The sequence below is a fragment of the Thamnophis sirtalis genome, unplaced genomic scaffold (assembly GCF_051295495.1).
Source record: "Thamnophis sirtalis isolate CommonGarterSnake01/CBP01778 unplaced genomic scaffold, rThaSir2_p1.2 scaffold_7, whole genome shotgun sequence".
Classification (NCBI taxonomy): Eukaryota; Metazoa; Chordata; class Lepidosauria; order Squamata; family Natricidae; genus Thamnophis; species Thamnophis sirtalis.
The window spans coordinates 20,601,212-20,625,152 of NW_028261387.1; the positions used below are offsets into that span (position 1 = coordinate 20,601,212).

General features: G+C 40.8%; 1 protein-coding gene across 1 annotated transcript in view; it reads right to left on the reverse strand.

Moving 5' to 3' along the window:
• MSH4 (mutS homolog 4) overlaps window positions 1-23,941 on the reverse strand; it is a 77,545-nt gene that overhangs the window by 44,503 nt on the left and 9,101 nt on the right. Inside the window, exons 3-6 of the mRNA XM_087720781.1 lie at window positions 18,889-19,052; window positions 17,361-17,471; window positions 13,007-13,122; window positions 5,500-5,673 (exon numbers count right to left, since the gene is read on the reverse strand). Of these exons, the coding sequence (XP_087576907.1) occupies window positions 5,500-5,673; window positions 13,007-13,122; window positions 17,361-17,471; window positions 18,889-19,052 (565 nt within the window). The remainder of the gene's footprint in view (window positions 1-5,499; window positions 5,674-13,006; window positions 13,123-17,360; window positions 17,472-18,888; window positions 19,053-23,941) is intronic.

Sequence of the window (23,941 nt, forward strand, 5' to 3'; positions counted from 1 at the left end):
ATCCAGACCCTCCCCACTCTCTCGGCCTTCCAAAAGTCTACTAAGACCTGGCTATTCCGGCAGGCCTGGGGCTGTTGACCTCATGAATGAGGTCCAGCCCCACTAAGAGTGAGTGCATGATGTGTTTTTTAACCTGCTTTTCCTCCCTATTTTAATTTTTTTGTATTCTTTTTAGAGTTGTTTTTATGTAAGCCGCCCAGAGTCCTTCGGGATTGGGTGGCATATAAATTCATTAAATTTGGAAATTCGGAATTTGGCTATGTTAAAAAGCACAAAACCATGATTCAAAGCATAACCAAAGCTTGAATCTTTGCTTCCTGTCACTGTAGATTTCGAGAGCTGAAACCACTTCTCTTCTTGCAAAGTTTCAACTCCCTCCTCCTTCTCCTCCTACGTCCCTTTATAAGTTCTTACAGATAACTAATACAACCTAAACCTCAAATCCCTGATCTCCTTAGCTAACTGGCGACAAAGAATCAGATGCAAAAAAAAACCACTGACACCTAGTCTGTCCAAACATCTACTGTGTGAAAACTGTAATTACTTAAAAGTCTCGACAACTTTAAAATTAGAAATTAAGGGCATTAAGGTCTCGGCTATATATTGCCAAAAGAATCAATTAGAAGGACAATTTGTTCAGCAGAGATGTTGTTCCATTCTAAGGATTATCAAAAGAAAGATTCTGTGAAGGAAGATCTAGCCACATTACTTCCTGGTGTCTACCAATCTCTTTGCTGTTCTACCAAAGTCCATCTTTGAATAGATTGGCAATGAGTGATAGGGTGTCTATTTTCAGTTTGCATGATTCAGCAAACTTCTTTATTCTTTACTTTCCTGTGTTCTACCATCTCTTCCATCATTTATTTCTATAGGGTTATAACTCCTCATAACCACCTGTTAAGCGAGGCAGTAACTATACATAAACATTTGGTGTTTTAGTAAATAAAATATTAACCAGATTGATTTATGCACACATCCTACTTAAAAAAAAGAGAATGTAATACAGATGTATAAAAAGGTAACATGGCCAATTGCTGACAGAATGTAGTATGTGATATGTGTGGGTCAACATTCATTTACACCATTGAAATTTCTAAGATGATGAGAAACTGGCAGCTCCCACTTAGTTCTTAGGTGACTGTAATAAATTCAGAGAGAAACATAGTTTCCATCCAGAAAGCAGAGTATTAACTTCCTAAAGATCAGACTACTAACAGTACAGGTAATCCTTGGCTTACAACAGTTCATTTAGTGACCATTTGAAATTACAATTGAAAAAAGTGACTTATGACCATTTTTCACACTTATGACCATTGCAGTATCACCATAATCATCTGATCAAAATTCAGACGTTTGACAACTGACTCATATTTATGTTGGTTGTAATGTCCTGGAGTCATGTGATCACCTTTTGCTATTTTTTGACAAGCAAAGTGAATGCAAAACCAGATTTACTTAACAATTGTGCTAATAATTTAATAACAATGGCAACGGAAGTCATAAAATGGGGCAACATTCACTTAACAACGATCTTGCTTAGCAACATAAATTTTGGGCTCAGTTGTGGTCTTAAGTCAAAGTCAAAGACTACCAGTATTCATAGGAGCCAAGGTGGTGCAGTGGTTAAATGCAGCACTGCAGGCTACTGCTAGATCAGCAGGTCAGCGGTTCAAATCTCACCGGCTCAGGGTTGACTCAGCCTTCCATCCTTCCGAGGTGGGTAAAATGAGGACCCAGATTGTTGGGGGCAATATGCTGACTCTCTGTAAACCGCTTAGAGAGGCCTGAAAGGCCTATGAAGCGGTATATAAGTCTACTGCTATTGCTATAGGCAAGATTTTCAATCCCTTAAGAAGTGAGATAACCAAAGATAGAGTTATCCTGACCCTAAATTAAGAACAATAGTAGAACACTCAAAAACTATTTTTCCACTATCAAAATCACCCTAAGACAGATGACAGTATTGCAACTAAGTCTATTGTAGCTAGTTGCCTTTCTTAAACTCCATCCCTCTCTACAGGTATTCGTGCTTTCAGCATATCACAATACTTGTTCCAAACACAAAACTCAAAGCTGCCCAAAGGTTTCAGACTATAAAGAAGCAACATTTCTCTTGACAATAGTTTATATTTGGAAACCTGAACATTTAATATTTAACAACACAGAGATCATTCCATCACTAGCAGAAATAACCCTGTCAACTATTTTTCCAAAGCCATTTACAGAAGATTGTATCACATCTTAATGGTGGATAATTCCTGAAAGAACAAAGTAATTGCATTGTATTACATTGCATTACATTGTTTAAAAGAGGAACTAGTCTGCCACTATATTAACAATGTTACTTTGGCTGGTTTAAATATAGACATTGGCATGTGTATTCAGATGGTGGTGTAGAAAAGCCAAGTTGTGTTACAGGACTACAGTATTGTAAGGGTAGGAGAGATATACAACCTTCCAATTCTTCTGACCCAAGTTACTGTGAAAAGTCCTTGGTGCTCTCTAAGGTGGCTGTTTTCTTGGAGATGTTTCATTACCCCAAATAGGTAATATCAGTGCTTGTGGTAGTGATTACCTAGTTTGGGTAATGAAATGTCTACAAGAAAACAACCAAGCTCAGAGAGCACCAAGGACCTCTCATTTCAACTTGAGCTATTATCCTTTATTGGTACCAAGTTATTGTTGCTTCTTGAATTGTTGCTTAATGTGAGAGGAAAGAAACCATTTGTTGGTAATAAAGTCTCTACCCTTGATTATTTAGAAGCTTTCAATGGGCTCAACTGAGATAGTTTCTTCTCATTTTCAGGTAATGAGGAGGCTGAAGATGCAGAAACCCCAACTCAATAAACAATTTATTGAGCTGAATAAACAATTCCTTCCCCATTCACTGAAAGCTGGGGTGTCCTGAATTGTACTCAGTTGAATAATTAAAGCAGCTAAACAGTTTAAATAGCTACTTAAATGTTTAAATTTAGATAGCTATTATAGACTGACTAAGGAGAGGAAAAGAAAACCAAGGACCATCCAACCACCTTCTTGAAAAAAATAAATAGCAGTGACACTAGAATAAAACTGTCTCTGGTCAATTGTTGATTATAGTTAGCTCCTAGGAAGTCTAGTTCTAATCACAAATGGTTGATCCTGATGGTTCAGACCTGATTAAGGTTTTATGAGTAAGATGACAGTTCCTAAAATCTTGATAAACTCTGCAGCTGATATCCAATGCAGGCTATTTAATGAAATGTGTGGAATAAAATCAACCAAATGGTTATAGTTAGTTATAGTTTATTAAACTTGTATGCCGCCCTATTCCCAGGGGGACTCAGGGCGGCTAACAAACTAGTAGGGAAGGGGGGAAATACAAAGAAAACGAACAAGACAAAACAAGTACAGAAAACAGATTTTAAAAAAACTCCTCAACAGCCGCAACAATCCGAGTGGGGCTGGGAATTCAAATGCAGGGATAGTGTGGGGAAAATTGTTATCCAATTATAGTATACCAAATTCCCTTCTTTTATATGTATCACTAAAACTAAACGATTGGTTTTAAAGGCAATAATAAGAACTAATTGCTTTTAAAATCTTTAATAGAAATTGTATTTTAAAAAAACCCTAAACAATTGGTTGCTTGTATAAATGTGACCCAGGTGGTCATTTATGAATCCAAACAAATGCATTTTTCCTTGGTGTAGTAGCAGATATACAGCATTCTAGAACCTGGGATTTTTATCATGAGCTTCTTGTAGTAAATATGTATGTATAAGCAGTGCTCCTACTGTTTTCCTCAGTTCTGAAGATTTAGAGCATGAGTGTCAAACTCACAGCGTCATGTTCCTGTTATGTGATGTATTTTTTCCCTTTGTGGAGCTGGTGTGGGCGTGGCCTATGCATAATGCATCGGGCCTAAGGGCCACCAGTTTGACAACCCTGATCTAGAGAGTAGCCTTAAATTGAAGTATGTCATCTGTGACCTCCAAAGCAGGAAAATATGTAGACATTAACAAATTCACAAATGATAGTTAAAGAATCAGTTACAGATAGACAACCTGTTTTTTTTTATGATTGTCTGTGTGATTTTTTATGATTGTCTGTGTGATGAGATAGAAGGCTATCTCATTGGAGGTTGGGTAGGCATTTAAGTATCAGTAGAAACTGATAGTAGAAACAAAACTGCATTGACAAAAAGCAGTATTTTGCCAAGATCAGAGAGCCATACTTTGATCCATGAACAGAGTATTGGATAAATGTGGGAGGTTCTAACTACATGGGAACCTGGTAGATTCCAGAAAGAAAACCCAGAAAGATTGCAGATGTAGTTACTGAGCTAACTGAATGGCCTCTGAAACAGTTTGATTTCAGCAATAACTCAGTTGGCAAATTAGTGCACTGGCTGAAAATTAGGATGTCCTGATCATCACGCAGTTAGATTACGGCAGTAAGATTTACAGTACTTGGGGCTGCTATTGGAGATGATTTAGAGGGTGCAGCTGGTATAAAATGCAGCAGCTAGGCTGTATGTGGAACAGTCATGTTCTCTCCCCCACCCCAGTGGGACTGTGTTTTAAGGCTCTTGTTTTTCTCTTGTATGTTTTTCATCTGCCATATTGGATTTTTTTGAGGTATGGGAAGCAGGATACCAAGAGAACATGACTTCTAGTGTTGCCTTAGGCACAAAGCCTGCTGTATGATTTTGTACCAGTCATTCTCTTTTAGAAAGGTGCAATGAATAAACCAGTTCCAGTTTAGTCTGAACCTGGGTTCTAGTCCTACCTAAGTCACAAAATCAGCAGATGATCTTGGGTCAGTCACTTTCCCTCAACTCTAGGAATGCGCAATGACAAACCAACGTTTTACTGCTATTGAATTGCCTATCCAACTCCTGATGAGTTAGCCTTCTACTCATCTGTGTGTGTGAATCACACAATCCATGATGAATACCCTGTTATCTACCTTAACTGATTCTTTAAGCATAATTTCTGACTCTTCTGAAGATCCCTTGATCCTCGGAACTGAGAAAAATAGTTGGAGACCTTATACACAGATACACGCTACAAGATTGCTCTAATAAATGAATCCTTAAGTTTTGGACCCAAGCTCCATGCAACTGGGTGAGCTCCCATTATGTGCCCCAGCTCCTGCCTACCTAGCAACTCAAAAACATACAAATGCAAGTAGATTAATAGATGGGAAAATAACAGCATTACATGTGCCTTTGGTGTATAGTCATGCTGGCCACATGACCATGGAAATTGTCTTCAGACAATGCTTCAGACAAGAAATGGAGATGAATACTGTGCCTTAGAGTCAGACATGACTGGATAGGGAAAACTTTACCTTTTTTATGTTCTATCATCTTACTTTAAATATCTTAATGATGGAAAACGTATGTTCACTAACTTTAAAACCCAGACTTGTATCCAACACTACCGTATATCATAATTGTAAACATAACTGTCATATATTCTCTACAGTTTAGAATTTGAAACAAAAATATTTTACCTAGGATCTCTATTGTTAGTAATTAATTCAAGATTTAGGGCTGATGTTGAATCAATCATTGCTGTTTGCTCACTTCCATGGAAACGAATCTTAAGTGACTTAGGTGCATAAACTGAATTTTGAATGAATTCAACGTATTTCAGCAAGGCAGCAACAGCTGCAAGACAGTAATACCTAAGAAATGACAATCAAATGAACAAAAATACAATTTAAATAACACATTATATTATCATAGCTTTTAAGATTTAGGGCCACCAATTTTGCTGGGCATAACACAAAAATATCACGTGGATAATTTGTTTTATCTATTTACTAGGTGTGTATTTTGGCTTTTCTTCAGAACCTTTAAAATAATTATACTCTTTCTACAACGTTTTCTTTACAACTACAACCCTGCAAGATCGGTTGATCTGAAAGACTGATTGGTCCAAAGTCATTCACTGAGCTTCCACCACTGAGAATGAACCTGAACGGCAATCTCTTCAGTGCTGGTCCACATTAATAACTACATAACACTAGCTCTCACATGAAATGAAAGCTTTTTGTAGATTTATTACAAAATTTATTACCATTGACTTTTGGAAAATAAAAATGCACTCCATTTTGAAAGACAAAATCTGAAGGAAAGGAAGCTGCACATAAATCTTTATGGTTGTTTAACATTTCCACCCAGACTGGGTTTCCCCTAAGGCAGGGGTATCAAACTCAAAGCCCAGGGGCTGGATGCAGCCCGCAGGGTGCTTTGACCTGGCCTACGGGGCTGCTCAGCGAAGGATTGGCCCTCAGTGCTTCTGCCAGTGAAAACGGAGCTGGCATGCGAGCTCTGTTTTAGCTGGCAGAGGGTTGCAGAAGGTTGTCGCAGCTGAAAACGGAGCTCAGAAGCTCGTTTTCGCTAGCAGAGTGCTTAGGTCGCCACAGGTGCCCTGACACAAGTGAGATCGAGCTGGCCATGCCTACCCTGGCCACGCCCACCCTGGCTCCCTGAGGTCAAACACAACCCTGATGCAGTCCTCAATGAAACAGAGTTTGACATTCCTGCTCTAAGGTTACTACTTAATTAAACAGAGGACTTTTCAGAAATTCTGACTGGAATCTTGATCTAATCAGGATCATGGTGGTGCAGTGGTTAGCATGACCATTGGCTTACTTGAAGGGTGCTACGAAGGAGAGTCCAAGCATGGGTTAAATACAGCCAATCTGCCCAGGACTGAATTGAAACTTTAAGCCATGCCTCTGGTGCCAACTATTCTTCAGATTTTCTTCAATGAAGGCATGGACAATGCACGCTGAGAAGTTCAGGAACAAAGTCAAGGAAGTCAAAACAAGTATCCATAGTTCCGCAGAACCATATGACAACTGGCGGAGCAGACCCCAGGATAGGGTTGGACTCTCCTTCACAGCACCCAGAAAAGGACCCTTCAGGTAAGTCAATGGTCATTTTCCTGGGTGCTGCTCTGGAGAGTCCAAGCATGACACCCCTTGATATGGTCTTGAAAGTGAACGAGTGTGAGCCACACTGCTCTCAGTTCTAATCAGTTGACGCTATGGGACGCTTTGGGCGGTGACCATCTGCCCTGTGCAATCTGGTTGTGGAGATGAGTGGCCCAGCCAAATAGACTGGCATCCGTTGTGATGGTGAGACGGTCTGGCTCTTTGAAGAGGGTGCCCTTCGCCAGCGCGGAGGACAACCACCACTGGAGAGACTGACTTACCTTCAAAGAGACTCAAACCAGCTGCTGAGAATTGCTCATGTTGGTCCTCTGGTAGGGCAGGAGCCATTGTAGGTGTTGCGAATGAAGGCATGCCCAAGGAACTATTGACAGGCACAAAATCATCTTGCCAAGGAGTTGTGACAGCTGCAGCACCGATACGTGTGACGAGTGTAGTACCTGCAACACCTGGCTTCTGATGCTTGCCAAGTGCTCTGGAGACAAGGAGACCTGGCAACTGGTGATGTTGATGATGGCGCCCAGGTGTTGCAGTGTGGTGGTCGGATGCAGGTGACTCTTTTCTCTGTTGATGGAGAACCCGTGATGTTGGAGGGTTTGCAGAGTGTGCTCCAGGTCTTGTACCGCTTGTTGCTGTGACAATGATTGGATGAGGACATCATCCAGGTAGCAATACAGGCGCACTGGGTGAGATCTCAGGAAAGCTGCCACTGCAGCTAGGATCTTCGTAACGGTTCGAGGTGCTGAGAACAGGCCAAATGGCAGAGCCCTGTACTGATAGTGGCGGCCTGCATAAAAGAATCTCAGGAACCTGTGGTGAGCTTTGCGAATGGGGATGTGGAGGTAGGCCTCCTTGAGATCTATGGATGTTAAGAGATCTCCTGGCCTGACGCCACCCAGAAATGACTGAAGGGATTGCATCTTGAACCTCCGGTATGCTATGTGATGATTTAACTTTTTAAGGTCGAGGATCCCCCTCCATCCCCCTTTGGGACTAGGAAGAGTATTGAATAAAACCCTGTCCCTTCCTGACCTGGTGGAACTGGTTCTATGGCATCTATGTCTCTGAGGTGAAGGATCTCCTGTTCTATGATAGCCTTCTTGACCGGACAGGAGGGGGTTGGACACCGAATGAAGTGTCGGGGAGGTGGAGAAATGAGTTCTAATGTTAGACCTATGTGTATCATCTGAAGGACCTACTGGTCTGACGTGATCCGCTCCCATTGGGCGTGGAACAGCTGTAGACGCCCTCCTATGGGAGCCGTCCGCTGGTGGTCACTTATAGTGTCTGAAGGGTCAGGAATTGGACCCTCCGCGATAGGGATATTTGGAGAAGGACGTTGACGGTTCCTGTCACGAAAGGGCTGACGGTCCTGAGACCTATCCATGCCCTGAGAGTATGGATGTTGGAAGGAACTGGAGATAGATTGCTCCGAGTTCCGAAAGGGCTGCCTCCTATAGGTCTGTGAACACTTCCGGGCAGATTTTTGTTGACTGAAGGCATAACCTTCTTTTTTTCCTTGTTTTCAACCAGGACGGGGTCTAGGGCCTCCCCAAAAAGCTTGCCGCCCTTAAAGGGAGCCAAGGCAACCTTCCACTTGGATCGCATATCCGCGTTCCAATGTCTGAGCCATAAGAGGGGCCTGGTAGTGACATTAGAAGCCAGGGATCTGGAAGCAAATTTGGCAGCATTCAGGGTAGCGTCAGCAGTGTACTCTGTTGCTGCGATAATTTTGTTGACATCCAGTTTTCAATTTGGTATCCCCCGCCGGAAGCTACGCTAGGAGCTGTCTCAGCCAGAGTAGCACCCCCTGGAGAGGAAGGACGCAAAAACAGAAGTTTTAATGGCCCAAGCTGCCACCTGATGAGTCTTGTGGCAGGCGTTCTCGGTCCTTTTGTCCTTCGCCTTGAGCCCTTCCAATAGTTCAGGGGGGAACACTGACTTGGAAGTGAGCTCCGCCACAGGCACATCCATGGGAGGCAATTTCAGTGTCATCTAGATTTGGGTCAACCGTGTACAATTTCTTGTCATTACTACTAGGGGTGGCAAGGGTGCCTGACTGCGCCCATTGTTTTTGCACCACATTAAGAAATGACTTTGGAACTGGCACAATTTCTTGAATCTGGCTCCTCAAAGAGTCCCTCGCTGAGGTCCTCCGGAGCAGGAGCAGTCAGAGCTGGGATGCTAGTACCCAAGCGGTTTGAGGTTTTGGCTTTGTTCAGAATAGTTTTGAAATTAGTATACTTGAACAAGCCAGAAAAGGCCGGCTTGTCAGGAACAGCAGCCTCATCCACTGAGAATTCTGGTTCTACCCCTGGACCAAGGTCCTCCTCCCAGTCAGAATCCTCACTGGCCAAGGAAGAATGTGATGACTGAGGGGGCTGGGCCTGAGTCACTTCTTGTGAAGGTCCCGGTGTTGGGAGTGGGCGTGATTTGCGCAGGCGCTTGGCCCGTTGCAACATGCCGGCCTCTATCCCTTGGGAAATGGCTCTGGCAATGACATCCTGCATTTCTACGGAAAGATTGGGTCCACTATCTTCCGGTGGGCAAACTCTGGGTGGGGGCTGAATGACCGGTTGTTGGGGTGCAAGGGTCCCCACTGTGACTGGCTCCTCCTCCAGATCAGACTGACATGCAAATAGGTCTGCTCGATCGGCCATAGAAGGCCCAGGGGAGCCTGCCATTGCAATGGAATCAGCAGAGGAGAATTCCTGGCCTTCATCCTAACTCTCTAACATTGGAAGATCCTAACTAGGTTAAACCCCGGGCGAGTGATCCCCAGGGGAAGCAGGCCCGGCTGTCTGGGCCTGTAGTTGAGCCCTAGAAAATTGCTTCTCTAAGGCCTTCTGGAGACTGATGACATCTCTGTCTAGGCCAAAACTCTGCTTAGTCCCCTGCCTAGAGTAAGGCTTGCTTGCTCTGATGGCCTCCCCGGCTGCCTTGCCAGCCTGTCTGGTATCAGCCCTGCTGTGGAAGGACCAACCTGCTGCTCCTCAGGGGCCCAGTCTGCCATGATTAAATGTGGGAATGTAAGGCCTGAAAGGGAGCTTTCCCCCACTCACCACCTCAGACAAACAGCCTTAGTGCTCTGGTGCAGAGGCACTGAAGGCAAGAGCAAGCAAAGCTCAGCAGTCCTTTGATTCTGAAGGAGAATGGTGCGAGCTCCAAGCTCCCAGCACTCACACAGGTCAATTAATGTGGGGCGTGACCACGTGCTGCCGCCCTCAGTGTGATGGAGGAGCTGTGAGTAGGCAAACCTGCCGGACATCCGGACAGGAAAGCTTCTAGCGGTGACCTGCAAGAGACAGGCAATCAGGCTGCTGTAGCTGCTTTTCGTGGCAAAAGTAAGTGAACAAAATGGCAGCCAGAACTTTTACCCTCTCAAAATGTTTGCTGCCATGTGCGACCCTCTCAAAATGGCCACCACCATGTTTTATGCTCTCAAAATGGCCACCGCCATGTTTGACGCTCTTAAAATGGCCACTGCCATGTGCGACTCTCTCAAAATGGCCACCGCCATGTGCGACCCTCTCAAAATGACCCCCACCATGTGCGATGCTCTCAAAATGGCTGCCGCCACATGGGACCTATCTAAAATGGCTGGCCGCATACACCGGAGAGCTCTAAGGCTCCGGGCCAACAGCCGGCTCTCTCAAAAGCATGGTCAGTAGCAACAGAGGGCTCAGTGGGGATATAATCACAGCAGGATCACGGCAATCACGCTGCCATCGGCACTCCGACTCATGCGCTTTCCCCAACAGCTGCTTGCAGCCTCACGGTGCCCGAGCGAACCCAGGATACCAGAGAGGCTGAAATTGGTGAGAACCAGGGAATTAAATTTAAGGGAGACTCACCAAGCCTGCTCCAATAATCAGGAAGTAGAATAGAATCTTTTTGAAGTAAATAGACTATTACTTTAAGTCCAAGCAGTCAATTAGGAATGAAGAGAAACTAGACTAGCTAAGTCCACTGGGCTTAGCTGAATTGAAAAAATCTGAAGAATAGCTGGCACCACAGGCGTGGCTTAAAGTTTCAATTCAGTCCTGGGCAGATTGGCTGTATTTAACCCATGCTTGGACTCTCCAGAGCAGCACCCAGGAAAATGCAATACTGCAGGCTAACTTACTGCTCACTCGTGGAATTTGATTCTGAACAGCTCAAGGTTGACTCAGCCTTCCATCCTTCCATAAGTATGGAATGAGAATTGTTGGGGACAAAATGCTAACTCTGTAAACCTTAGAGGGGGCTGTAAAGCACCGTGAAGCAGTATATAAGTGCTATTGCTATCTTCAAAAACAAATATGACAAACTATTTAATAAATAATTTCCATTTAGTAAGCAAAGTTGTAATGTTTTTCCATTCTACAGTAATCTTACAATTTCCTTGTGGACAATAGGATAATTTTCAAAAAGCATCTGTCATCACAGACATCATAAAAAATAAAATAAATAGTATCAGGCTTTCAGTAACGACAGGTAGAAACAATTTGGATAGTATCCAATTGGAGTTTTTCCAATTTAGAAAATTTATGCATACATTAAAGTCTTCAATGAACTGCATATTTTTCTAGAATGTTGCACTTAAATGTGAAAAGGTCAATTCAAATCCATCTCCAGACATGATTTTCACTGAGTTAGCATAGCAATTCACTCTTATTTGGTGCAATTTATGGTCAGGAATCCTAAGTCACACTCTAAATGTCTTAAAGGGGAGATAAAAGTGAAATAAATACATTTAAGGCAGAAAGTGGATATAGTCCAGAATCTTTCTAATGAGCTGAACACTCAAGGAGAATAAAAACTTACTCAAAAGAAGACATAAAATTGGAAAAATAAAGATGACTTATGCATAGTGTATAAGATAGATGATAGATATATAATATCTATCTTGTTGGAAAATTAATCTTATATATAAATCATAGTTATATGATCACCCATTTCATATTACTACAGGTGGCATAAAATAAAATCATAAAATAACAATATCAAAACACAATGCTATTAAAAGCATTCAGGCTATTATTTTAAAAAGGCTAGGCAAGAGCAGTGATACGCAATTAATATAGGTAATTTTCCATTTAGTTTCCATCCAGGACGTTCCTAATCAATTGCTACATTCAGATCAAAACAAGCATATACATTACTCAGTTCAGCTAGAAAAATATGGTTTGGCATTTATTTATTATATATCAGCAAACATTAAGGATTAAGGTAGAAGAGGACAACAGATCCAAATTTGGTCTCAAAAGAAAAGTGGAAGCCATAACCTAGTGAGGTGTTCTGTAATTCCAGATCTCTCGTCTGCAAGACCAGCCACAAGGTATTTCTTTCCTGATACCTTCTGCCCACAGATGCCCTGACCCTGCTCCTAAGTCCTTCTTATCTTGGATCCAGCTCTGCTACACATTTTCTTCCATTCTATTGGCTCTGTAACCCATGCAGCCCATCACTTCCCTTGTAGACTAATTATGGCTTTGTGATCTCCCTCTAGATTGACCCATAATTTTATAATCCCTGCTTTATATTACATGGTTTTTCAGTTGAGAGAAATAATATTGCTTCTACTGGGAAAAAAATTCTAGACAGAGATGTTAAACCTCAGGGTGAGACCACAATTCCTAGTTCTTAAGAAACTGCGAACTAAGACATAGTGATGTTGACAGCAAAAGGAGAGTAATTCGTAAATGAATCATCTGCTAGGAAAATAATTACAAAGTAAGGGCTGAATCCAAATTAACTAGGAAATATAGAAGTTTTCATTTGTTGATTATCCAGCATGTTTACTATATTCTTGCATGCCACATCCCATGTTTTTTCATGGTCCCAAGAGGCCCCAAAAAGGCAACTACTAGAACTTTTATTCATGTCCTGTGGATCCATTTCAGTATAAAACACAACTTGGGTCAAAGTCAATACCTGTGAGGTTATATTTAAAAATACTTACTGAGTCAAATAGAAGAAAAGAAGAGTTATAGGTATTATTCTCAGGTTACTAACTGAAAAATGATCAACAATACAATAAACTAAAGTGAATGAATTATTTTTAGAACATACATACTTGGACTGAACTTCCATTAAAACAGTGCTGAATTCTGGTGTACATAATTGTCCAATGTATTCCAAACCTTTGGTTTCATTAAAATATTTTCTCTGGACTGTGGTAAAAGTCACATTCTAAAAAGGAAACAAAGGCATCATTACAAAAAACAGTTGTAATGTATTACCAATATTTAAAAGTAATAAAAACTAAGTTATTTAGGTTCAAATACTGATAAAAGGCAAAATAGGAATTTGCTATCAGATTGATTCAGATGTATATATTACCTTTGCTGATTTATAGTGATTGTCTATATTTGTAAAGCTCATAGGTGACAGTTCTAGCATGCATATACAATTACATTTTTTAAAAGAAAAAGTATTATTGTACAAACACAATTATGTTGAGGCAAAGCACAAGATTATCTTGTCTGGGCATAGGAAAAGACGAGAACAATGCCCCATTTTGCTTTCTGTTTCAGTGCTACTCTTGCTTACAATTCGCAAGAAAGTCATGATATCTCTGATGCTAGTTTGCTAGTTCTTTGCAGGACTATTTTCCCATGATTTCCAAATCTGAGATTTTTTATACTTATACAGATCTGTACAAACAGTCTTCGACGTGCGACCAGTTGCTTAGTGACTGTTTGAAGTTACAATAGAATTTCCCAGGGCTACTTACCACCAGGTTTCAAAGTTCTGATGGTCACTTCATCCCCCACCCTGCAGTAATGCATCAATATTTTGGAATTTGGCAACATTTACGTCCATTTGCAGCATCCTGCAGTCACAACCATGATTTTTTTTTGCCAGAAACTGGTGTTTATTTCTGGTTTCCAGCAAAAAAAAACCACTCACTGTGGACAATTGATTCCTTATTGATTGCTGCATTCACCTAACAATCACAGTGTTTAATTAAAGTACACAGTGATTCACTTAATAGCCACTGGAAAAAAAAGGTTGCAAAATTGGACAGGGTCCTGTGGTGACCTGCATAACAACTGCTACAATTTACAGTTATAGTTGTAAGTTGAGAAATACCTGAAATAGAATGTGTGGGATTATTAATGAGGGGAAAAGTTGAATTGATAGTCATATAAAGACTTTAACTTTAACAGATATGCATTATGCAGATTGGAAAGAATATGAAAATTTTGAAGAAATAATAGAGTGGAGAGACACTAGGACAGCGATGGCGAACCTTTTTTGGCTCGTGTGCCATAAGTGGGGGCAGCGCAGGGTCGTGCGCGGACGTGCCGCACCCATAATGCAATGTGTGTACCCCCAGCGCGCCTGCACACATGACAGGTGCTCCCCACTCCATTTTTTGCATGCTTTTTTTCTCTATCCCCAGGCTCCAGAGGCTTTATAGGAGCCTGGGGGGGGGAACAGCCTCCCCCACCCCCCAGGGGCCTTCTAGAGGCTCCAGGAGCTTCCCTGAAGCCTCCAGAGGGCAAAAAACGATCCTACGAGCAAACTAGAAGTCACTTCCGGGCTGCTTGTAGGGCCGATTTTAGCCCTCTGGAGCGTTCAGGGAAGCCTCAAGAAGGCCCCTGAAAACTCCGGAGGACTTAAACCGCCCTACGAGCAAACCGGAAGGCTGTTTTTTTACGCTCAGTAGGCTTCAGGGAAGCTCCTGAAGCCTCTTGGGGGGGCTGTTTTAGCTCTCCCCAGCCTCCTATAAAGAATCTGGAGCCTGGGGAGGGTGAAAAATGGCTTTAAAAAGGCTGAACTAGCATGCGCGCAGACCAGCTGACAGGGCAACGCCTCGCGTGCCCTGACAAATGGCTCCGTGTGCCACCTGTGGCATGCATGTCATAGGTTCACCATCCTGGCACTAGGACATTATGATTTGGTCATCACTGGAAAAATAGGCCACTACTTGATATTGTTTCTTTTCATTTTATAATGAAAATCAAAAAAGGAAAGGAAGGTGACCTATGAAATTAAAATGTCTTGTTCTTCAGTGCAAGGTCAGTATGTTTCAGAGGTGGGTTTTGACTGGTACGCTCTGGTACACGCGTATCAGTGACGGAAATTGGGTGTCCATTTGCGTACTGCCCCCCGGAGGCCCTGAACTGTATGGTCCTGCCCCTCTGCTCGCTCCCCCCGCCTGATTGCCGTTCTCTCTCTCTCTCTCTCTCTCCTTCCTTCTCTTTGACAGCCGCCTCATTTCCAATGGGGTGCAGAGAAATCTATGTATTAGAGAGGGAGGAAAGGCAGTCCTTAGCAGAAGCTCGGCCTTCTCTTCCCTCTAACGCATGGATTTCTCCCAACTCCATTAGAAGCGAGGCGGCTGTGAAAGAGAAGGAAGCGTGCACGGGCTTCTTCCAACAGCCAAGGAAGGAACAGGAGTGGAGGATTTGGCTGTTGAAGAAGCCTGCACTTTGTTCTTTTTGACAAGCGGCTTGCAAAGCCGGGACTTTGCAAATCGCTTCTCAAAGAGAAGGAAGCTGGGGGGGGGGGACTTATTAGCCTAGGCTGGATTGGGCTGCAACGCTACTCTGGCCTGGGGTCATCTGAAAAATCCCTCCCCCCGCTTCGTTCTCTTCCCCTGATTTCTCCCCACCACCCCACTGCAAGCCAGGCGACTCTCAAAGAGAACGAAGCACAGGGACTTCTTCCAACAGCCGAAGAAGGAAGCGGAGCGGAGGTTTCGGCTGTTGGAAGAAGGCCCCGCTGCTTCGTTCTCTCTCCCTGATTTCTCCCCACCACCCCACAGCAAGCCAGGCGGCTGTCGAAGAGCAGCCAAAGCCACAGTTCCTCTTCCTTCCTCTGCTGTTGGAAGAAGGCCTTGTGCTTTGTTCTGTCCCCCTGATTTCTTCCCGGCCGCGCTCATGGAGGAAGGAGGCAGGGATGCTGGTCAGCGCTCGCTTCCCTTACCCACTGCGGCCCGCCGGCTGTTAGCTGGGTGGCTGGCCAGGAAAGCGGTGATGGGGGAGCACAGGCCAGCATCCCTGCCTCCTTCCTCCAAGAGCCGCAGCAAGGCACCCTCAGGTGCCATCTGGGGAAAACCCCTCAGAGGTATCGCTTCTCAGCCCGAAACAAAGCGGCGTCGAGGAAGGAGTGCCTGGTGGCTGCAGCAGAAGTGGTAGTGGTGGCTGAAGCAGTCCCAGGCAGTCAGTTCCAGCTCTCCCTTCCCTGAGCATGTTCCTGTGCTTCTGGTGCCGCTTTTGGTGAATCCGGCTCAGCGGTGGGGCTCTTGCTATCGCTGAGAGCATTGCTGGCAGCTGCTTCTTGCCATCACCGTCAACCCAGATTCACTAAAAGCGGCAGCAGCAGCAACAGGACATGCTCAGGGAAGGGAGAGCCACAACTGACTGCCTGGGACTCTGTTTCAGCTGTTGCCACCACAGCTTTTGCTTCTGCTGCAGCCACCAGAGACTCCTTCCTTGACACTACTTTGTTTCGGGCCGAGAAGCGGAAAAAAAGAGTAGCTCCACTCTCCCTCTCACTTTCCTCAGCCTACATGCTATTCGGAGGGTGGGGAATGTGCTGCTCAGCTGTCACTCCAGGAGGACCACTGCGCATCCTCCACAGGTGGGAGGTTGAAGGGGAGGTTGCGCACTTTAAATGCCAGAGTTCCTGAGCCAACATGACTGGAGGAGAAATTCTGGGAGTTGAAGTCCACAAATCTTAAAGCTGTCAAGTTTGAACACCCCTGAGGGTTTTTTCTAAAGGGTTAGGGGTGCAAGGGTCTTGTAACTTGACAGCTTTAAGACTTGTGCACTTCAAATGCCAGAGTTTCTGAGCCAACATCTAAGCAAGAGCGTTGTTAAGTGAGTTTCACTACATTTTACAAGTTGGCCATGCCCATCCACTCACATGATTGCCAAGCCCATAAAACAGGCCATGCCCACAGAATAGGCAGTAAAAATAATTGAAACCCACCACTGGTATGTTTGTGAAACATTTATTATCTAGGATATAATCCCAAATAAAAGTATTGATCTGTATTGATCACAGATAAATGATTAAGAGAAAAGGGAACTTCATGTTTATTACACCTAGCCATTTGATTATAATTTTATTTCTATTCACACAGAGTCAATATTATATTATGGCCCTTGGAAAGTTATTTCAAGGGCCGTAAGATTATCAAACTTGTCTTTCTAAATCAGAGAAAAGACTTCAACCACAGAAAACTAGATGCAAGTGCAGATGTATCCAAACTAATATAGAATTTCTTTCCTTGAGATACATTTATTTATATATTTTCACATGGTATGATGAAAGGATAAATGGATAGTGAATTCTACTTTCTGCCTTCCAGCCGGAGTGCCTCCAGATCTGGATATAACCAAAGGCTCTATAAAATTGGGAAATAACTACAGTATAATGTTTAAAAATAAACTAGTAAGGCATTTTAAACATACCTTGAAATTTTCTGCTATCAAAGCGTACAGTTTTGTTGCATTTCCTGAATCACAGGCAGTATTTGACATTATTATTTCTAAGGGTGTTAAAATTCTGAGTTTGGTGATAACCTAGAAAATGTACAAGACAGTTTAGTTTAAAAGGTCTGTTTGAATAATGTTCAGAACACATAGCTTTATTTTTAAAAATATTGTATTTACTCATATAATGTCAGAAAAATAAACACATTTCTGCACCTAACAGATACTAGAGGCAATATATACAGGAAAGACTGTATATACAGGAAAGACTGAGACAATTACATGTATTTAAACTCTGTTTTTCTTAAATATATGGGAACATCCAGCCAACTTTGGCCTATCACCAAATGCTCAGCAGGCTTTAACAATTATTTTAGAAGAAAGCAACAGCAAAGATTTCCATGTGAAGAGAACATTTCCATGTTCTACCAAAACTGTTTATAAAATGTAGTTGTTATGCTCCCATTGACTATAACCACAGATCAATGTTTCAGCATTCTCTGTCAGGCAGTACTGTAGTAAATATGCCTTCCATAAATTTTGCTTATTTCTGATACAAACAACAAAAAAAGAAATCTAGTCCCATCCATCAATTGGAGAATAAAGCTCTCTTGCTCTGGACTGTAGATTTCAAGCAATGGGAGATCTCAACCCTTCATGCCAGAATGCTGTTACCATTGTCTTTCTCTCCAAGCTTTCTAGAGGCCACTATTGGGTTCTCTTTCAATACACAATGGACTCTGGTTTCATTCATTGTTGGTCTCAGCCTGATAAATTTCCAGTGCCTGAAACACCAAATGTTCTCATTCTTTCTTTCTTTCTTGGTTCATAGACGATTCCAAGAGCTATGAGTGACATAGATCCTACCTCCCATTAATGAGTTTTAATGAATCCCATTAAAACATTGCAATTAAAAAATCAAAACATTTAATTGATATCATAACCAACACATATAACATTAATCATATTAACTACCATTTTCTTTAACTAAAATAAATCTTTCACGGCCAGAGATAAGTTCACAGATTCAGGCTTTCAAAGCTGGATGGTATATTAACCATGTTATAATGGCCACCCTAGACAGTTGTAGGGGCAATTCAGATAACTGGGAAGAAGCTGTTATATAGAAAGGGTACAGCAATTGGGGAGAATAATTTTGTGGTCTCTGTAAATGGTCTTTCCTGAATAAAGGAATATGGAGGGAGCCCTTTCTACCAGATCTTGTTGGATGAGTAGGTGCTATTGAAGCACTATTTTCTACAACTATGATTTATTGTTATATATAAACCATAAACTGTTATATATAACAATATGTTTATTTGGATTTGGCACATGCGGTTTTATAATGATTTTGCAAGTTCAATTCTAATGTCAATAAAAAGCAATCAGAAAAATTTAGAATACTAATGCAATTAGCCAAAACAATGGCTATACATAATTCTGCTGATTCAGTGCAAATATCTTAGCTGTTTATATCACAAAGAAGATTACAGTATTCAGATTTTACCTTGGTATATGTTGTATTATCAGCAAACTGAGATAGTACTACTTCTGGATTTTTTAGGTCAATACTGGCCATTCCCACTTCACCTCTAGCAAATCCTCTCCCTTCTATTACAGCCACGATAACTGATGCAATACTGTGAGTGGAGACTGCTGAAGATGATGTAACTGTGAAAGATACATTTAGAGCACTGACTGAAAGTTTTACAAAAATCAATAAAGGAGAATATTTGTAGCTCAAATATTCATGAAATGAGGGATCGTTGATTCTCTCTGAGCTTGGTTGTTTTCTTACAGATATTTCATTACCCAAAGCAGGTAATACCATCAGTATCATCATCTAGCAGCACCTAGCACTTAGGATGTTACTTAGTTTGGATACTGAAATGTCTGCAAGAAAACAACCAAGCTCAGAGAACACCAAGGACCATTCCTACAAAATGGATGGCATCTATGAGTGGCAGTTGGTGATTGTCACTGGTATTTAAAATAATTATCCTACAATCACCAGAACTCTTAAAAAATTGGCATAATAGACAAAAATACCAGTAGGCAAATGCAAAATAATCAATGTATCAAATTGTAAGTTGATTTTAAAAAATCAACTATATTTTTCAGCATTGAACAAAAAACAACTAGGAAACAACTGAATATGAACTCTGATTTTCCTTGAGGGATTATATTATAAAATTTAGTGCTTTAGGTCTAAATTTACATTTAATATTTCAAGTTTAAATTTACACTTTTTTGGGGGGGGTGCTTTTTCCTCTCATTGGTAGAGTGCAGTTTTTATGTCTAGAACATCCTTGTCTTCTCATTGTTTCATCAGACTATTATCGGTTTATGGAAAACAAATGCATCCCCAAAATATAATAAAATAAAGAGCCAAGGTGGCGCAGTGGTTAAATGCAGCACTGCAGGCTACTGCTAGATCAGCAGTTCAGCGGTTCAAATCTCACTGGCTCAGGGTTGACTCAGCCTTCCATCCTTCCGAGGTGGGTAAAATGAGGACCCAGATTGTTGGGGGCAATATGCTGACTCTCTGTAAACCGCTTAGAGAGGGCTGAAAGCCCTATGAAGCGGTATATAAGTCTACTGCTATTGCTATAATTATATTCATGTTGTTGCTTTCTGAGTTACTGTGCAGAATTAGAGTATGTTTTTTAAATAACACACATCATCACTTATTTTTCCAGTACTCTTTAAACATTGTTCTTTAAATTGAGCTATTAACTTCCTGTCAATTCCTTTCACAGCCTTTGCTAGGTCAGTGTTTGGGTCTTGCAATTTAATTGTGAGTTTATGTTGCTTCAATCGTTAGGACACAATCATTTGAGATATTTTTCTTGAGGTTTCTTTTCTTTCAAATGGGATTTAAATGTAAACATTTCCATTTGCTTAAAAATACCATATTACAGGTTTCAGAAACTTCTTTTGTGTAATTATAATTGTTTTATAACTCAGACTATCTCTAACATGAAAATTAATGTTAGTAAAATATGTTCAATTCACACCTATTCATTTTGCACATAATACATATAATTACCTAGCTGTGCCTAAAGAGAAGGACTAAATGGAAGCAAACTGGATTGTTCTTGGCTAATTAAATATTATCTTCATGCGGAAATGTTCCCATCGCAGAATCGGGAGAAAAAGAAATGACAGCATCCCACTCATTTATTGAAATCCGTTCCCTATTGGTGTACCTTGCAAAGAGGTTGGCAAATGGAACTGTAGAAATCTATTCACTTACTAATTGCATTAACCTGTTATTTCATATACTGAACCACCTTGATATAGCAATAAAAGCACATCACAAATCTTGCACAGCAAACCTTTGAGAGTTCCAGTACTGCTTTTCAAGGCAGACATCAATAATCCCTTTACTAAGCATGTTATTGGTCTGTAGTTTTCAGGTATTGTTCCTTTAGTTGCATCTTTCTGAATCAAGTTCAGTGGATGATTCCAGCTGAGTAGCATATCACTGGAACTGCCCATGTATTAATGGCTTTAATTATGTTTTTTTAATTATTATTATTATTAAATTATAAACTTCTATATCACCCATCTCACTGAGACGACTCTAGGTGGCTTACCATCACAACATTAAAGTACAATATAAAACCTTAAAACAATTTTAAAAAATGTATTTACAATTCTGTTAGATGTTTTAAGGTATGTCCAAGAAACATTTGTGAAGTTTTGACTCTAACTGCCTCCTGAGTGTTCCCTGCATCGAGATCCTAAAGAATCAAGTTTAGGGTAATCTCTCTGACATCTATATATTAAGGTAGGTAAATTATACCTACCTTAAAGGTAAAGGTATAAGGTTCCCCTCACACTCTAGGGGGCGGTGCTCATCTCCGTTTCAAAGCCAAAGAGCCAGCGCTGTCCAAAGACGTCTCCATGGTCTTATGGCCAGCATGACTAAACCAAGAAGACGCATGGAACGTTGTTACCTTCCCACCAAAGTTGGTTCCTATTTTTTATACTTGCATTTTTAAATGCTTTGAAACTGCTAGGTTGGCAGAAGCTGGGACAAGTAACGGGAGCTCACTTCATTACGCGGCGCTAGGGATTCGAACCGCCAACCTTTCTGATCGACAAGCTCAGCGTCTTAGTCAGTGAACCACCGTGTCCCTAAGGTAGTCATGCTGACATCTAAATAAAAATCATAAAGAGATCATCCTGTTACCATCTTGGAAGACTAATCTCATCCATGGATTATAGCTTTCTTGATAGATTTGGGGAAAATTCTGGAAGTAATATATAACAACATGTAAGTCAACAAAGTCTCTGTAAAAGTACTCATGTTATGCTTATTTGCAAGATTAAATGTGGGCTGGCTGCCATAATATTAAGCAAGGCTAAACTGTAAACAATCTGGAATATTTTAAGTTATATTCCTGTATTGAGCAGTAATTGGATTTGATAAACTGAATAACACCTTTCATATCTATAATTCTATACAGGTATTTGTTGAATTTGAACATAGAATTTGTACAAATTATATTTGGAATAGCATAAACAAAACCTACTATTTTCAGGATTATGTATGTGAGAAGTCTCTAACATTTTAGTTCAGAAACACTGACTGGAATCCCAACATAAAATACTTTATTTCAAAATTTTCTCCTCTCCTGCAGCTGCTATTCAACTATAGTTCTTTTATACCATAACTAACATCATATTTCTAGCTCTTTCAATAAAAATAATTTTAAAATTCTAATGTAACTTTATACTGCCCTCTGCTGTCCAGTTAAACAACTACATAAAAGAAGAAAAATACAACAATCATCAAATACATCAAAAGCCATGCAAATTATTAATATATTTAGGTTCCTGTAAATTATCTCGAGGTGTTGAACATATGCTTGCTAATTGTTTGAAATAACAGGAAATGAGTTTTTCCTATTATTTAAAATGTATTTTTAAACAGGAATTTATAAACTCCATGGGCATAATTTATGATTGCTTAACATCCTTAACATGCTTCTGACATTGCTATGTTGGCCAAACATATTATAGCAAGAACAGTTTGGACCAATTATTACAACCATCTACTAGATTAAATAACCATCAGTAAATTATAGTTTAGCATATTTGAGGGTCATCAGATTGTTCAGCAACTTTTTGGGAACACTGATATTATCAATGTTTTAACAAGGGAATTCAGTTTAAGCTGGCTGCAGCTAGGCTGAAATGGGCTCTTGGCGAAGAAAGCAAAATGAGATCATCATGCTATGCAATTTAAATCATAGAGTGGTGAACAAATGTACAGAACGCAATCATAAACAATACAAAGCTCAGCAGTACACCAAACTCAAATGGTTTAAAAATAATAATTAAATGCAAACTTGAGACTCAGCATGCGCCGAGTACAATAATAGTAAATAAAACATCATGTCAGTCAAGTCAAATCTTGATAAATTAGAAACCGCAACAGTGAGAGGTTGCTTTCTCTGCAGGCAAGTCAATGGTTTGCTAGTCAAAGCATCCACATTGCATATGAATGTTGTGTGGTCTTGGATACAACACAACTTTGTACAAACCATATCTGTCAGTAACCAGGGCCCAGCAACATTATTCTTGTTGTTTGCAAGTAGAGAGTGGAGGGTTACATAGTTTTTTCTGATATGTCTTTTACTCTGCAAACACAATATCTTCAAAGTGTCCCATTTTCTGGCATTCTCATTATCAATTGAGAGCACCAACCAGCTTATTCTTATTTTTGTGGTATGTTGCTTGTGTTGTTTTCTACAGTTTTAAGTTTAAAGAATTACCTATCTGCAGCTGCCAATGTAACAGGTATGCTTTTTAAAAAAATTAGACTTTCAGGGCAAACTTCAATAATATTTGATGACTGAGTATGGTTTTCTATCCAAAGACATTATACCATTTCCTTTATTTATGATTTTTAAAGCAGTATCAGATTATCTGAATGAGAGCAATTTTCATGGAAGTGTATCCAATGTCATGACTGTATTTCTTAAGTTTTCCAGATATATAAATACAAGATAGTGACATCAGTTGCTGATATCATGGTTAATGGCTATAGAGTATAATATTAAAAAAAAACTATTTTATTCAAGCAGGAAAGGCTATGCCCACTGATGTACAGTATATGTTCTCTGCAGGTGTTGGTATTTGATCCTCACAAAGGATGCCTTCTTCACCCACGATACCCATGAATTTTGACATTTCAGAGATACATTCCCAGGACTGGGCCATTGCCAAAGCACAATCCTGGACTATATTGTACAGTATTGATCTCTGGCATCTTGCAATTTATTGAAAAGCTCTATAGGTTTGCTTAGGTCAGTTGGTGGTCATGTAACAATTTTGAATAGGATTGTAATATAAAAGTTTAGAGCCTGTTTTGTGTTTTTCATTTCTCTTTTGCAGTAGTTTGAGTGTGATCAAAAGAGTTTGATCAAAAATACAAACTGGAATTACTCCATTCACATTTCTTGATTTATTAACCAATTTCTCTTTCCCATGAGAATGAAGATCTTTGTTAGTATCTCTGATGTAAAATGAAATACTACAAGAGCTTC